Raw genomic sequence first — 17,839 nt, 5'->3', positions numbered from 1 at the left:
TACCAAAACACCAAAATATACCTTTATTGAAATAATCAAGTCATTCTAAAAGCGAGTCATGCTTAATATAATGAAGATATTTTCATACGTACAGTACGAACAAACATTAGGCACAGATTTGGTAATTATCTTTAGTGCAGGTGCTGTATAACACATGATAGGTGTGGGAGAGTTAACATTAAACAATAAAATTCGATGAAAACAGCCAGGATCACTGAGACATTTAGCTGATTAATTTGAGTGATAATTTGCCTCCCTGATTGGACACAGCATCATTTTACTGCGCCGCACCAACAACACCAAGATTAATGACATTTTCTGGCCAAATACTGGCTGTGGAAACACATAATGTATTGTGCATGTCGCAGAAACAACAAAAGCAACAAAAATGGTTCTTTGAAGGACACTAGCGGGGAAAAACAACAATGCAAAGCACAGCGAGAGGTTAAAGTCAATCAAAACAATATACTTCTAGAGTTATTCACACAGAAGTCACAATTATAAAAACAAGTGATGATGATTTTTACATGTAAACATTTGTGTGCAGTGAGAGAATGTATCATACTACTGGTGAAATGGACACATGACCCAAAGAAACATCAACAACTGATGACAAGCACTGAATGTAAAGAAGCTCCTCTCAGTTTTTTTAATCTCCTCTTTTAGTGTTTGTTTATTTCCTATGTGACGATTCTGCCACCAGAATTTTAAGATCACAGATTTTTTTTTGTTTTTTTTTTTAAATCTGAGCCTCACTGTGATTGTCTCATTTTTTGTGTAAAAATGTCTACTGAATATTTACACATCATGTTATAGTAACAAACTGTTGTTACAAGAGAAGATCTGGAAAATCAAAGAGATGATGAATTGATAGATAAAATAAATTACAGTTTGGAGTCATAGAGTTGCCAGTGTGAGTACAAAACTCTTACAAGCTGAAGTTCCCCTCCCTGACCAGCAGGGGGAGCTCTAACAGAGATACAGCAACATCGCACCTTACATCCAAACAGGTTCAGTGGTCGTTTCTCAACAACCACCAACCACCTTTGGACACTGTGAATGTAAATACTGAACAAATAAATTTGAATCTGTGAAGTGACCCTAATTCTGCTTGACACATACAACAATGTAACACATGTCTCTGACCTTTTCTATCAGCGTTTAAAGAGACTTTTTAAGACTCTCTGAATGAGTCACTGCATCTTACATTCAGCTCAAACGTAGCACTGTAACGGAGGTGCATAACTTTGTGCAGTGTCACTCAAAGTATGTTAATGATAGCATTAATCTAAAGCCAAACAGTAGTGAGCTGAGCAATAACTTAAATAAAAACATCCGCCTTTTTTAAAACCCTCACCAGCACCTTCAACAAGTCACACAATCATTGTTATTTTTCTAAATAGACAGCTTTGTCAAGTAACGGAGGCTTCAGCAGCTTGTCTGTGACATTTCAAAGCATTCCTGACGTCACAGGATAGCAGCGCTACAGACATGAGTCAAGTTAAAGCGAGTAGTTTACAATCAGGTTTGAAATAACGTACATTTGAAAATGCAATTTAGGTTTATGTAAGCATTGTGTGTGTAAAGTAAGGACCTGAAGCAGAATTAAGACAGCATTTTGGATTTTTTGCAGACCCAGACCTGCTGAGTTATACAGAGCTACACTCCCATTTCTGAAAGCAAAGTGTGTCTTCACTCCATCGTCCGAATGTTCAATATAATAATAATAATAATAATCATAATCATAATCATAATAATGCATAGTACATATTGTTTAGAAGCTAAAAAAAAAACTTGGTGGTGTGTTGTACGGAGACATCAAAGAGTGAACAACTAAGTATTTACGAGGAGGAACTACTTTGGTCTAAATTGGAGTGAGTCACAAGTAAATACTTTAGGGAGCGTGGGTGGGAATAGCAGCACAAACTAAGCCTCTGGCTACCAATACCAGGAAGTGTCCACCAGGATCCTCTCTTTAAACTTTCAGCAGAGAAAAGCTGCAAGCTAAAACCACTTCTTTTACAAAGACCTTTTATCAGTTATGGTTAAAATATTCAGATACCTGAGTATGGAAAACAACTCACAATAACCCGACACAGGGCCTTATTACAAAGCATCGCAAGTGAACACTTCCACGGTATTTGTTTAATACAGCATTGAGATGCTCCGTTGTGGAGCTGACACACAGTGTTAAAGCATTAAAGGCCATATAAATAGTTGTAATATAAATAAATGCACTCACAGAAGGACACATTCAGTTTGGGTGACACCCATTCAACAGTAAAGCCGGGTTAGCTCATCAGGAAGTGTGGAGAAGTCGAAATACTATATTGAAAAACGGAGCTTCACACCCTTCCTTATTTTTAGGCCACTAAGTGCCAAACTGAGGCTTCAAGTGACCATTACAATATTATCTTTACTTGAAGCTGCCAACTTTTAAGTCACGACCCTGCTAAAGATGAAACATTTGTCACTTTGGCCTTTTGGAGGAACCTGAAAATGTCTTTACCTGCCGCCATCACTGGCAGGACAAGTTAGGGCTGCTGAGCCAGGCCCAGATCTGTATCATCTCCTGTGGGGTCCTTGGGTGAACCAGCATCAAGCTCTTGTAGGCACAAGGGTTCGACCTGTACTTCTCCTCTATGTTAAAAGTCCTGAAGCCTTTGTGTTTCTCAGGGGCCATCCCAAACCTTCGAAGACACATGCCTGTGTAGACGTCATCTATTGGGAAGAGTGCTACACGCTCCGAGGCGTTGTGCAGACGGGCAGCAATGTCTCCGGAATAAAGATACCCGCCTCCCCCAGCATATGGAGGGTATGCCCCGACATACATGCTCTCTGGGATGAAGTATTTGACCTTCTTGTCTCTGTGTGGCCCTGCGTTGGTGATCACGTCACCCACAAACAGATCCCTGGCCTTGGGCTCTGAGAGGCCCTTTAGGTAGTCCAGGATGCGGTAGGTATTAACAAAGACGTCGTCATCACCTTTGAAGATGAAGCGAGCTCCAGAACATCGATTTTGTATCCATTCCAGAAAGAGAACTTCTTTGACAGTCAAGTTGAAGAATGAATCCCGAAAATCCCACTGGATGATGTCTTTGTGTCGCATGCTCTCATAGTGCAGCATCTCTGACAAATCTGGGTGGTAGTCCACAGCTGTGGCATTGCCAAGAAGGAAAATAGTAACCACTGTGTGATTGGCTATGAGACCTGCCTGCCCCCAGGACTCACGGATGGCCTGGCGGCGGTCAAAGTGTGGTGCCAGGGATTTTACAGCCAGGAGCAGGAATGGTGATTCCTTACAGATCTCAGGCTGGTCAATCAAGATCGGGTAGGAACGGCACTGCATGTAAAGCAGGAAGTCCTTAAAACGGGCAGGAAGGGAGTTGTAGTCTTTCACCTGAGTGGTAACCCTGAAGTTAGGCTGACAGGGGTCAGAACGGAAACTGGTGTCATTGAGCCAATCAGGCAGGTCTGCACTGCTGTAGTTTGCTGCCAATATGGGGTTGTTCTGAATGTCCAGAATCTGCTGCTCGCGGTTCCAATAAGCAGAGTTCGGAACCAGTTTGGTCCAAAAAGGTTTGGAGGGGACACGGACTTTGTGATGTCCATTTTTGTCATGGCCACTGTTTCGGGAGATGAGTATGAAGATGAAGAGGTTGATCATCATCACTGTCACCACTACCTTCAACCTCCGCCGTGGCAGCGCCATGACAGAGTCCTGCACTCGTCACCACCTGAACGGACACAGAAAAATTCTTTAGTTTCTGAGGCACAATATGGACTTTTTCAATTGGTGTTAATGCTGCATATAAGTCAGTGTAGCAATTGCAGGCTGATGATTAAGATTAAGATTAAGATTTGTAGTGAATACACAACTTCTGTCTTTGTTGAGAAATCAAGTGAAAAAGGAAACAAAATATTTAAAAACACACACTTGGACAGACGAGTAACATAAAAATGGTCATTTCTAAAAGGTTGACTATGGTAATAATTAAAACAAAGAATGCAAAGACATTCAGCTTGAGTGCTGTGATCCTGCAGCAAACTGCTGATGACCTGACTTGAAGCAGTTGTCAGAACACAATTCTATGTAAGACAAATATTTAAGGGTGCAGTTTTTGGTTCCTGTTATCTTGCTCAGTGTCAATTAACTGACAAAGAAATGGGGACACTGTGTGTTTGGCTAGGTAATAATAAAGCCTTTCAGGAGGTACTACTCTGCCTCAGGTTTCTGGTTTGGCACGCTCACACATCCCAGCTGATAACATTCTCTTTGCCAGGACCTCAGTTGTTCCCTTATTTTGCAGTTCACTCTTCTTCAAGCTCCTTTTTATGCATACTAGCTGATACAATTCTTGCTGTACTAACCACTTACTGCACCTCTGTGCTGGAAGATGTGACACCCCACCCCGGACCAACTGATTGAATTAATATCTGACAATGGAAAGCTCAGACTGTGCTTACTGCTGTGATGCAAACAGAATGGTCACGTTGAGAGATGTAAAAATGTAACCCGAGTGGCTCACAAATAATGTGGAGAAAGTGCTTTTGATATTGGATATTGTTTATGAAATGAATGAAACTAGCTGGTAATGTAAACAGATTAAAAGGCCAGGAATCTGCCTGTCAGGTTAAAATAGATCAGTGGGCTCACCCTCCTCTGTCTGAAACCTTCCTGCCTCTGTATCGTGTTGCTCTCCCAGCCTCCTAGCAACAAGTATGCTCTGCTGCGCTCCTGTTTGCTAACCAGTCGTTCTCACTGTCCCCCTCCATTTGTTTCCTCCCTTTTTCTCAATTTTAGCAAATGATGTTACGTCTTATCCCAAGAGCATCAAATGGATGATGCGTTTCTTTATAAGCGAGTTGTGTGCTTTTTCCCTGACACCCTTGTTTCCTATTTGTTTTTTCTCATGGATAATTAAGCTTTCCTGTCCTCTGCATCCTATACAAACAACAAGCTTCTGGGAAATGAGTGGGTGGTTGGTGGGGGGAACTTCTTACAAAGACAGCTAAACAACATGTGGATGAGACGATGGCTTACGGATATGCAATTAACCATCATTTGCCCAGGCTAAACACACTCCTACCTGCATAAACCTTATGGGCCATCTGTGTCTGTTATGAGACTTTGTTTCAGCTGTAGTGTTGTAATAATATTTTTTCAGCTTATGTTATCATCAGGGGATCAGACATGGGTGTTGTTTACTATGTGGCATTGCATCAGTCAACAAATTAGACAGACTGTAGTATCTTTTTTCACATGTTCAATAAATTATGGATATTCCTTATGTGCAAAATGTTTTGCCAAAGTTCTTTTTTTTCCACAAAGACCACACTGACCTCCGTCAACAAAGCAAAGGGCCCCTGATTGTCCTTTGTCTCTTTTTTGCTGCCATATTTAAGTATGATGACATTTATTAATTACACATATTATATTGTTTTTTTACCGTACTGTTTATTTTGGCTTCTCTTCTCTGTGATCTGTAGGAGTCTGTGTACACTTTGGGTGTACACTGTGTTTTTAAGCATCTTCCCAAATGTACAGCACAGAGGTGAAGTCAAGAAAAGTTACTCAAGACAACTTCTGACATCACGACCTAATAAAAGACAAAGTACTTAATCCCAATGATATGAAAGTTTCTCTTTTCAGGCCAGATTGAAGATGCTGTTGCCTAGGTCTGATGTATGTAGTTCAAATGTTTAAACAATATCATCTTACAGTATGTTTCATTTTAGATTCCAGGGAAGACTTAATGGGAAATAAAAAACTGCTACATAACCTGGCTTTGTCTTTTTTGACATTATTTGTTTTTGTTTTTTCCAGCCTTGATTATTTATCAGGCTTTTGGTACCAGACAATGCCAAGCTGTGTTTGACCATTGTGCTTTCCACCTGATAAAAGGCTCAGTGAGGTGAAGAGTCTTGACTGCGTGGGGGATGGGTGTGAAACACAAGAGAACAATGGCAGGTGGAAGGAGTCTGTCTCTGTAGGTCAAGAATTTTAGCAACTATAAATGAGTTTAATGGTTCTCTTATGACGTATTCAATGGTTAGGCTCTGGCTAAAAGTTTACAGATTAACCTGAACTGCTTTTAAGACAGATTTCAAATCAAACAAATGTGTCTATGTATAAAATACGACCTATAGATGTGCGTCATGTTAACACAAAACCAGCCACCTGGGTGTATGCTACACATCAATGTTTGTGAAGGTACATACTGCATAACCTTACCTGTGTGCAGGTGAGTAGGACTCCTCCGCTTGTGTTGTCTTGTTATCTCTTCTAAGCCCTTTTACCCCATACTTATATCCACCCTCTGAGGACAGCAGCCAATAGGGAGCAGGAATGGAAGAAAGCTACGGAGGGCTGAACCTGAAAACAGGTAAAACAATCGATGTTTCAACAGCTCAGTAGTGAAGCTTGTGCAAAATATCTTGACAAATATCAATGGTATGAGAAACTCTAAAAAAACACTTCTGCCATTTAACCCACGCTGAAAACTGCTGTACCTCTTGTTTTTTTAGGTTAATGTGAACACTTAAGGTATGATGCAAGTGGCAACAGAACGGATACAACTAAAAACAGATTTCACAATGTGCAACTTACACTTTATGTAGATGAGATAATGCTTTCGATTGAGCGCTAGATAGACCTGTAGTCGCTGTTGGTTGTATGTTATTTAAAGTATCTGGTTGTTGCAGCCTAAATACGCAAGACGTTTGGCATGCAAACAAGATCCTCAGCAACTTCTACAAAAGTATGTGTGTCATTACATGCTTTATCACAGTGTGATATGGAAACTGCTTGTTAGTATTTGAAACAGGCATGTGCATTTTATTTTTTTACTCTTAATCTTAATTTTAGTAATTTTAGTAAATTTCTATCCTATTTTTTTCATTTTTTTCTTATTTATTTTAATATTGCTTTTATAATGTGACAGGAAGCATGCAAGTAAGAATTCCATTGCATGGTTTTAAACTTGAGTTTTATAACTGTGTAAAGCAACACAAACTTCTTCTAAACATGTCCTGGAAAGGTTAAGTAATTCAGTAATTGATTGTCAAGAGTATACTTTTCTTTATATCAGTAGTTTAAAGTGATGTGCTTTTCTAAAGTATTATCTCAACATTTGAAAACAACATTTCTCTTATAACTGGGTACTGAAAATATCTTACACTAGAAGCTTGCCACTTAATTGCAGATAAACATCCTGATTGACAGTAAAGCACATGCAAGACCTCACTAGGTAATCTATGATGACGCAAAACAGACACCGACTCTCAGTGAGGAAAATGCAGAGAGTAAAAACTGATTGCTGCATTTATTAAAAGTCGAAGCTGTTCCTCCAACTGCAGAAACTTGATGGGATATATTTATCTGCTCACAGATGTGTGTGACTTGTTGTCCTTGGGCATAGGATTCTCATATAAAGTGCCTCTTGCCAATGAAGACATGTTGCTACTAGCACAAAGGCTGTGCTCCAATTCTGTTAGTTCCCAAAGTTGAGAGATCCAGTACATGGCATTACAGTTCTCTGTGAAGAACATTATACTATAAATTGGAAGGACAATTAAGTCTGATAACACATGCACAACCATCCTCTGTTAGACAGGTAACCCAAGACTGGATCTAAGCACGTCTCAAAATAGTTTTCCCAAATGAAATGAAATTAGGGAAAAGATAAAACAAAGACTTTGTACTAATGCCACACGAGTTCTTGGTAAAATTGTTAACACTATATTTTTATATTACATTTAAACAAGACTGAAGCCAAACCCAGATGAAATGTTAAGCCTTATAACAAATGTAGCATAATTGGCCTTTTGTAGATTTGCCATGAACATTTGTGTCACTATTGCCAGGAGCAGTTGTATGAAACAAGCAGAATTTAAGGAAGAAGAACAAATATTTATTACTATTGGTAAACTGCACCACCACAGTCAAGAACAACCAAAGACATACAGGTGGTAAGGCCCTCTTATACACCGGACTGGGGTTTTTTTTAATTATTAACTTATTAGTCTCGCTCGTTGGATATAAGGTGTTGGAAGACAACAACGATATGTGACCTTTCAGTGTCGGTTCCTGTCCTTGATTTCATTACACAAATCATAGTTTTGGGGTCATGGCAGCCTTGTTCCCTTCAACATTTTTGTAACAAAAGTTAACAGAATAATCCAATAGCAGACAACAAAAACTGCAGGTTATAAATGACTTGGTTGGACAAAGCAAGACATTTTATGACATTTCACGTGGAGGAATTTCATGAGGATAATTCTTACAGGTCTTAGATTTTTTTTTGTAAAAAAACAATGTAATTTTCCACTTATTAACATGTCAATACAGAAGATTTGTTTAGTGAATGCAAAGTATTTACATGTGAAACAGAACCCAACAAACATACACCCAGTATGAAATCTACTGATATCTTCAAACTACACCTGCTAGTCTTTCTCCACTGACTCCATTCCTACCTGTCAATCAGATTTAAAGAAATGCCAAAGAAGTGCAAAGCTTCCTGACATCTACAATCATTTCTGCCTTGTCTCACGGCCACAGGGCCTCTACGCCCTGGTAAACTAACCATGAAAACATTTCAAACTTTTACCTGATATTCAGAATCAAGGCCTCAGAGCACAACAAAGGAGGCTGCACTTATTAGGGACATGGCATGGCTGGACAGACTGAAGGGTGGGATCTGTGGTGGGCATAGAGCTGGACTCTTTAGTCTAAGTGGCAGAGAAAAGTACATTTTGTAATGTTTTTCGTTTTGTAAACACCTATCGAGCATGTTGCACATCCTGTTCTTGCACCTTTGTTAATCATTACTGTCAGCACAGTCTACATACTCCGTAATCCGTAGTTTATTTGTACATACTCCATAATAGCTCTTGTTTTTAGTCTAATTTATTTTCTATTTTAGAGTTTTTAGTTTAATGTAAATAGTTGTATTTTGTCATGTAAGTATATAGTAACAGTTACTATATTTTTTAATGTATGTGCTACTGGATGCTTGAATTTCACTCGGGATTAATAACATACATATCTACTAGGGGTGGAACGGTTTTAAGTTTGCATTCCGTCACTGCTTGTGTTAGACTTCAGAGAGATGCTACAGTGTTGTTCTGAACCGGGGCAGCTTTGCGTTGGGCACAGAATGGTGTGGGTCTCCTCTCTGCTCTGACTGCAGCTGTGCTCCTCGAAGCTACTGTGAGACTGACCACCTGTGAGGCGAGCTATCTATCCTACATTTCAGTGATCGCTGTAAGTACATCCTCTTCACTAACCAGTTTATTATGATTAGCTCAATCATTTATTTAAACCTTCTCAAAGATATGAACAAAGTCGCCAGGGCAAAGTATGCAAAACCTAATCAGGCTCATATTGTTGATCTCTGTCTGTGTGATAGCAGATAAGAAAGCACATGACAACTGACCACCACTGAGGTCATATCAGGTCAGATCAACGCTTAACTGACAGACTGAATAATGAAGCAAAGAAGCACATAGGGCTGAAACATAACGGCAAAAGGCAATGGTTGTATTTTGGTTTAACATTTTACATCCGTTTGGGTGTTTCCCCTGGCAAAGAGTATCAAGTCGGGGCGGGTCTCAAGATTAGGCTCTGAATTTGAGCATGTTCCAAATTTCAGTTTTTCAGACCAAGATGGACCGAGGTAGAAAAGGTTGGATCTGAGCTGGTTTATTGTTTTTATTAAGTGGAGGACTTAGTGCACTTTTGGACTTCGGTCATTGTAAATTGCAAATATAGTTGCACAGCAGAAGGCAAGCCTGATCAATAATGAAAATGATTTTTGGTTACAGGCCCAAAAACTGTTGTACAGTAGTGCTGGTAAATTAAGCATTGTAATTGCTTTGATGACTAAAATGAGATTCAACTCAGACTTCCTGACAGATGATTGGAATCATTGACACTTAGGGGGTAGCCCTACTATTCTTGATCTACTTCTGCCATGGTCTACTTCTTAAATTCCAAAGTGGAAACTGACAGAACATAACATGCTGGGCTAAAAATGTCTGTGACTGAAATACCTTTACATATATAAATGTCCTACGAATGGCCTCTGAAAACATATGAAATTTCTGCTTGTATAAATCCAGAACCATTGTAATGGATGATTAAAATTGAACATAACTTAAGTATATTGTATTGTATTGTGTTTCCTGTCTAAGTGATTTGAACTCCAGTGGAACTGTGCTTTATTTTTCCTTTTCCTTGTGTTGTAACATAGCCCATACTGCACCTAGTGTAGGTGGCGAGTACCAAAGAGAGATTTTTGAGCACTACTTGAAACAAGTCAAAAGCATATAAGAGGATGTTACAGCATGAGGGAATGTGGGTCTAATGGCAATGTGCTGCAAAGAGAAGGGTGCCAAAAATAGTCTGAGGGCAGTAAACAAGAGAGAGGGCCTGTCCCGAGCTGGAGTCTGCTCACCAAATATCGACAGCATACAACAGCATTCATGATGGGTTAAAGTTCCCACTTGAGCTGTTAAAAGTTCTTCACAGACACGTGGGACTAACGCGGTGGTTTTGGTTTCTGGTTGTTGCATTTTTGTTAGTCACACAAACTGAATTTATGTTGGAGATTTACTGTGTGATAAAAAGATGAGAACCAAACAATATACTTTTCTCTAAAAAAATAGACATACAAATATATGGAAAAAGGAGAAAAAGAGACATACATTTACTGACAATAGCACTGCTACACAGTGACTTAAAATAGAATGGAATGTCTCATTATCAACAAATACTTGTTACTCTGACTCCGCATGCTAAAAGGTCACCTCGCTCTCTAGCGTGACTCATCCACTCACACTCAACTTATAGATGTATGACAAACACACCACATGTGATGCAAACTTAATGTATTACACAAACATTTAATCTGACTGCTGTGTGATTTGATGTGCAAAGACACTGTGTGCTTATCTGCAAAATACAAAATAAAGCTACAACAACCCTTCGATTAACCCTTTTTTTCCAAAAACAGCAACACATTAATACAGCCAGCAGTTTTTCTTGCTTTAAAAAGAATAAATGACTATTTGTCTGAACAACTGATCAAGTGGCCAGGCAAAACAGCATCTGGATTATGACAGGGATCCTGTAGTACAATAATATAGTAGCACCAACATCCAAAACCAAGTAGTTAGCATGTTCCAACAGTGTGGACACCATGTCTGCTCATCGTAACAGTTTTAGCATGATTGAGATGATCATTTGTCTAAATTTGTGTATAATTGTTCTGTAGTTTTTACATTTGGGGGCATCCCAACTCTTAAATGGTTCATTATGTTGGGATGGGGATGGTTACAGTTAGCAGCCCTCTGGATAAAGATGGAATGTATGAGACAAGGACATGCATGTAACAAAAACTACACAACTCATGAGCAACATGGGCCTCTTTGACCTTAAAGTTATTAACTGCACATAGTAATATGTGTGGCTGTGGTAGATGTGGTTTGTCTAGCCTTTCAGCGAAAAGAAAAAAAAAACAGAAAATTGCGACTAATTACAGCACTTGTTATAGGAAGGCAAAGAAATTACCAGAGAATCACAGTCTCGGGGCATTACAGCATGCGGTACATTTTAAAAACAAAACAGAACCAGAAGGAAACATCATACAGATAGCTTGATAGCTTGTAAGATAATGCCAGGCAGTCTAGGAAGTGAGGGTCAGTAAGGAAAAAAGCATCAGACATAGTGGCTCTGTTTACAGCCATAATGGAGCTAATGCTGATGCAGTGAGGAAGACGACAATCTCATCGAGCTGTATAAGTGATAGAGTAATTTGACAACTCTCCAGGCAAATTCCATCCAAATAGCAAGGTAGGCACTCAAAGGATATGAGAAATGGTAGTCATTTTGTAGTTGCATGAAGTAATATTATGTGGAAAATGAGGATGGAGTGTGTGAGTCCACACATCATTACTTTCTTGATAATCATTTGAAAAAAGTCAGTTACAACATTAACTCAAACTACTGCAACCATAGTCACCACCACTGCCACAAGATAAAAGCCATCCACTGTCAATACACAACTTACATATACTGCATAATAAATAAAATCAGTGTGCTGCTATTGATCAGTTAATCGGTGATCAGCCCCAATAACCTTAATCAGAGTGCTTCTAAATAAAAAAGTTGACAGTGTTAAAGAAGTAATAATGTAGAGACTGTGTATTCAAAATCAATTATTGTACTTAACTCATCATTTATAGTTTCTATTGGGAGAATATTGAGAAAAATTAATGTAATTAATCAGATTAAAAAATATTCTATGTTAATAAGTATAATGCTGGCTGTAGCCTTGGATAACTACTAGTTTCAAACCCTCTTTTGCAAAGACTGGAGCTAATTAAGAGCCACGTGGGAACAAGTTAATAAAGTGTAAACAGAGAACTGTTATGCCCTGGATTTCATCTGCATTATGAACTATAAATGGCTAAATGATTTGCACACATCCTCAGGAACTGAGGGAAGGAAGAGGTTAGGTGGCAAAGACAGTGAGAAAGAGCACAGACAATAGAGCGTACTCCATTTCAATCCTCTGACAGAGAACTGTTTTGTCCCATTGATTTCTATGTTTTAAAACATTCATATTACCACCAGTAAACCAGTAATTAGGGCCCCAGCACTGAAAGGTGTATTACAGTAAAAATACAGTAACTTACAAAAGTAGGTGAGCAACAGTGAAAACAAAACTAGAACTAGTGACTAACGGCTACATGTTAAGTCTGAAGTTCCCACAGTTAAAAAAAAACCTGTTAATGAATTCATGCACTTTTTAAAAAATATTATATGTTATTATTATGCACAGACATGATCATTATTTTCCTTATTGCTCTCCTCCGGTGTTTTCTTGTTGCCTAATTGGTGTCAAGCTGTGACTAATACACCTACAACCCATATTCCCTCATCAATTGCTACTACTCCCACAGCTCAGCGATGCATTTCCTTTCCACTCATTCTGGTAGCATGGAAGCAACTGTGCGAGTCTCAGAACGAAAAATGCAAAAAAGTGACGTAACTGAGAACGACTGAAGATCCCTAACTTCTCAAATAACAACAACAGCAATATAACAATGAATTAATGAATTAAGAACACCCCAGATATACCAGCTGATGTCTGTGGGTTGTAGATGTCCGTATCATGTGTATTACTGGCAATAATGGCATCAGATTATTTTTTTCCTCCCATCACCATTAATGTTTATAAATACTTAAAATTCACTGATGTATTTGCCACAGAGGGACAGCCATATTGCTGCAACATTATGGATTATAGCAGCATATCTCTGTAAGCTGCTTTTAATGGATCTCAGAAAACAGGCAAGCAAATACCTAAATAGCAGCAGCTGTCTCTAATGGTAATGATTGGTAATGACACATTTACAATAACAATTCTTGTGTATAAATCTGTCATAAAAATATGGATGGACACACCATTCCAGAAACTTCATTAGTGGAGTACAAGGGAGATCACTTGGAAGAAAATACAGATACACAGTTTAATTCATGAGAAACAGGAAGAAATTGTAATGTATTTTACTGTCACTAAGTTTCTTTGCTACTACTGAATCCATGGTGGCAGGGCCGTTTAGGTAATAAATATAGCTAATTATATTAAGCTTGCTAGCACAACTTTTAACTTTTAAGTACTGTCCTTTTTAGTCAAGGCAAGCTCATACTGTTGAGTTGTAATTAACGGGACATCTATGAACAGGGATTTACAAAATTAGTCTTACATGTGCTTACATGTTGTCCATGTTATTGTGGCCCATTGTACGTGACTCTACCATCAGTCTCTGACACTGAAAAACTTCCACAATCTGGACAGACCTGCCCTATTTTATTGCTATGCTTGTTGTTCTGGATTTTTCTGTCCAATTAGCACTAAGCTAATATGCAAATCTTTATATATTCATAGTCTTCTCCTGAGAAAAAAAATACATTCTCAAATAAAAAACAGCTACCATATTTTCTGGACTATAAGTCACACCTTTTTCATGCTTTTTCATCTGGGTATGCAACCTATACTCAGGTGCAACCTATATATTAAAATATAGAGGGCACTCTAAGCTGCGGAGTTGGCGGAGTTGTTCAGAACAACACAGAGGAAGAAGAATTCAACGGATTTAGTGATTTGGAGAATTTGATAAACTTAATTTGTTATATTATTGATGCTATAGTTATCTGAATAACTGTTAATATGTACATAAAGGACAACTATTGAGTTCGTTTTTATGCTTCATGTAGCTGAACAGCCATCAATGTGTTACGTTAGCATTAACATAACGTCTCGTATCCTATTAGCATACCATACACCTATTCAAACTGTTGTTCTCTATTCTACTGTTATTATTATACCTTCCCTTTCAACATGAAATGTCTGTTCTTGGTCTCAGATTATGTAAAATAAATTTCCCCCAAAAATGCGACTTATAACCGTATATTATTTTTCCTTCTCCATTATTGATTATTTGGCTGGTGCGACTTATACTCCGGTGCAAAAGGTGGCTGTAAACGTGTACTATTAGGGCATGTGTGACAGTCTGCCTAAACGGGGCAGTGCAGATTTCTGTGTTAATGACAGTGTACTTATAGTACAGATTTAATGGGATGTCCCCATAATTAGCTGCACTCCTGGGTAAGTGCAAGCTCCCTTCTCACATGTGCTGAAATGACTGACCTTGAAATGAGAAGTGTAAAAAAAAAAAAAGAGTAAACAAAAATTGTTCACATCAGAAAAGAAATCCACGTGTAATGAACCAGCAGTGCTTCAACATTGTTTTACAAGCTGTACTTCACAATGCTCAATAAATGCATGGTTTCCTAGGTGCACCTGAAATAACACAACTTAGACAATTATAAAACAAAGCTATCTATCAAATGAATAATTAACCTTCCTTTGACATTTGTGTTCCTGAACACATTAAATGTTCTAGGAAGAAACCATGTGCCCTAAGTAGATTTCCATTGCTTCCATTGAAGCATTAATTCACCACTACCAAGGATGCTGGTAATAGGAATGATAAGTGGCTTATTAGGTGACACAGATTAGATGAGAAGAATACATGAGAGGAAGGACAGAAAATGTTCTGTAAAAGGTCACAGGTTTGATTTAATCAACAGGTGAAAGTGCCCTTGGGCAAGAAAGGGAAGCATGTCTGAACTGAGCACATGTCTGAATGTAAAGCACTTTACACACGGTGCAAAGAAATTATGCTATTATGCAGAGTGCTTGCATTGTCTTAAATGCCAAAGAGAGCCTTTTAATCTATAGAAGAAAAGAAAAAATCATACAATACAGCACCGGTTGTTGTTGTTGTTGCCTTGGCCTCACAGCACTGGAAACCTATTGTCTACCCGTCTACCACAGCAACTTGATACTCAGATGGGCTGCGAAATGGATCTCTTAAAAGCACAACCATCAAATATGTTCCTAAAATCCTATCTTATCATAAACGCACGCAAATACACAAAGGTCGTTTTAACTTAAGTCATCTGATGCAGCTTATCGAGACATAATGTGCTTGGATATTGATATCCTAAGACACTAATCATGTAGAACAGGGACCAGACACAGATCAGCCACATGGTATTCTTTATTCCATATATGATTTACTGCACCTATTAAAAAGGAATTAGGATTTGTCCTGTACTGACAACAAACCAGGAAAAAAGGGACTTGCTGGGCGGGCTTTAGAAAGACAGACAAATATGTAAAGGACAGAACTACAACCTATCAACACAAACTAGTTCTAATTTTCCTTACCACAAAACCTAACACGCATATCAGGAGGGAAACTGGAAAATGTTGCTCATGTGATTAAAACCTGAAAAACTTGGAGAGCATAGTCCATCAGAGAGGAGACAGAGGAGGAGGACAGGGACAGAAGGAGGTTTTCAGGCTTGTGTTTACACTATTCTAACATAATGACTCTCTTTGCTGACTCATGCTAGTTAGTTCCACCAAAAACAGCTGTTTAGCCTAAGAAAATCCCACCATTGTGGAAAATCCTGTTACAGTTTCCAAGAAGCCATGTGACGAGTTGAAACTTCTCCTTTTTTATTGATTCAATACTGGAGTCCTCATCTCAACATCTGGAGCCAGGAACATTGTTTTTTTTCTGTTGACAGATCACTTAATCAATGTAAAATCAGCATCAGAAACTAGGAAAATATTATATAGTTGTTGACCTAAACATTCTAAAATAACGTGTTTTCACCACATGTTTCCTGTAGTAAAGCACTGAGCTTGTGTAGCCTCCCAGTCAAACTACATCACGTACAAACACTTTCAATAAGGTAACTTACGGAGCTGGTTAGCTTACTTGTAGAATAGTTGGTCGTTTTTCCTTATACAAACTCCTCGGCGGCTGGTTGAACTTAGTTCTAGCCGTCCTTCCTTTAGCCTAAAGTCACTCCAACACTAGCGCAAAGGTGAAATAAATCCATGTTTTTCTCCTGGTGGCGGATAAAACGTCGTCTTTCCCCCGCGAGTCGTCTTTTACCAGTGAAGACAGCTTTTAAATCGGCCGAGTGTTTCTCCCCCTGCTGCTCCAACGGCGGCGGCTGTTCTGGGCGGAGCGACGCCCCCCCTCCCCTGCTCTCTGCTCACACAGACGCCTGCGCGCTTTCGCAGACGTTTATAAAAGGGGCGCGTCCCGGTACTCCAATAACAAGGTGCGCTCGGTCCAGGGGATCCGGGAGGTCTCGATACTAAAATACACTGCCATTATAAATAACATCAAAATACATATTGTAGGCCATTTATCTTCAAACCTTTTGAACTATGTTCCTATCATTGTACCTGAAGTGAAATGAAATATAAACATCCACCCCTCTGGGAAAAATAACTTAGTGTTCTGGTGAAGTGGCATGCTCACAATGTGTCATGCGTGTCGTGTGTACAAAGAATGCAAAACTTCTCTGCAATCCAAAAAGCTTGACTTGTCTTTAGAAGAACACTGACACTGAATTCACTGATCGCCTACTACTGCAAACGTCCCTGAGGTCTTCTCTGGCAAGGACCAAAAAAGGACCAATGATTTGATAAAGGACCATGGATCAAAAACATAAAACAGGCCCCAAACATGGCAGACATGTTCTTGAAACTGTACATTCATCACATTTTATTCAAATTATCTGGGAACACAGTTGTGCAAATGTTTGTGGCCTCATAAATAAAATAATATTTTATAATGACTGTCAATTTTGACTACAAATAAAAAAACAAATGTACTGGATATTGCTGAGCGATCCAAATAAGAGGTTTTGTTGGTAACATTTAGAAGTTGAAGGCATGTGTGTGTGTTTGTGTGTATGATGGACAGGGAGTCTCCAAACAGCAGGGGGCCAGTCCCTATAGGCTGTCTGCTCCTAACGATCAAGGACAGGACAAAAGAGGTCTGCTCTGTGGAGGTCTGGAGGCTTTACATCCTTCTGTGTAACAGATCCACAGCTGGTGCCCCTGTGGGAACAATGGACATCCAGCATGTGCTCATAAATAAGCATCTCCAGGTTCACATGTAATTATATTAAATGAACACAAGCGTGACTCTTTTTACATGAAAAAAATGCCTGTTACAGGCCGGACAGAGCAGGTAAGTTAAGACACACACCAGACTGTCACCAAGGAACAAGAGTCAACATTGGCCAAGTGTGGCATTGCCTCATGTTACCTGTGGCTGGGCCTGTTGCACTTAAACACAACACAAAGATTAAGTCCAACTGCTAACTGGATTAGAGGAGAGGTTTCACCACACCAGAAGATTCGTTTTTCAAAAAGGGGAACTTAGAAAAGAC

At 39.0% G+C, this 17,839-nt stretch overlaps 1 protein-coding gene across 3 annotated transcripts; it reads right to left on the bottom strand.

Moving 5' to 3' along the window:
• Window positions 1-16,601, bottom strand: b3gnt2b (UDP-GlcNAc:betaGal beta-1,3-N-acetylglucosaminyltransferase 2b). 3 transcript variants are annotated; one of them, XM_028423311.1, is made up of 4 exons: window positions 16,366-16,601; window positions 16,038-16,161; window positions 6,236-6,376; window positions 1-3,737 (listed from the first exon to the last, which is right to left on the bottom strand). In XM_028423311.1, exon 4 carries the CDS (start codon window positions 3,710-3,712, stop codon window positions 2,519-2,521), a length of 1,194 nt encoding a protein of 397 aa, XP_028279112.1. In that variant the 5' UTR covers window positions 3,713-3,737; window positions 6,236-6,376; window positions 16,038-16,161; window positions 16,366-16,601; the 3' UTR covers window positions 1-2,518. The 3 variants fall into 3 exon arrangements, with proteins under 3 accessions (XP_028279112.1, XP_028279111.1, XP_028279110.1); XM_028423310.1 differs by lacking the exon at window positions 16,038-16,161 and having other exon boundaries at window positions 16,349-16,601; XM_028423309.1 differs by lacking the exon at window positions 16,038-16,161.
• Between the last annotated feature and the right edge of the window lie 1,238 nt (window positions 16,602-17,839).

The sequence above is a fragment of the Parambassis ranga genome, chromosome 15 (assembly GCF_900634625.1).
Source record: "Parambassis ranga chromosome 15, fParRan2.1, whole genome shotgun sequence".
Taxonomy (NCBI): Eukaryota; Metazoa; Chordata; class Actinopteri; family Ambassidae; genus Parambassis; species Parambassis ranga.
The sequence above is the reverse complement of the archived record's forward strand: the minus strand, read 5'-3'. Positions and strand labels throughout refer to the sequence as shown.

Bases quoted from the DNA above. Each gene is read 5' to 3' on its own strand.
- b3gnt2b (XM_028423310.1), bottom strand. From the start codon at position 3,712: ATGGCGCTGCCACGGCGGAGGTTGAAGGTAGTGGTGACAGTGATGATG.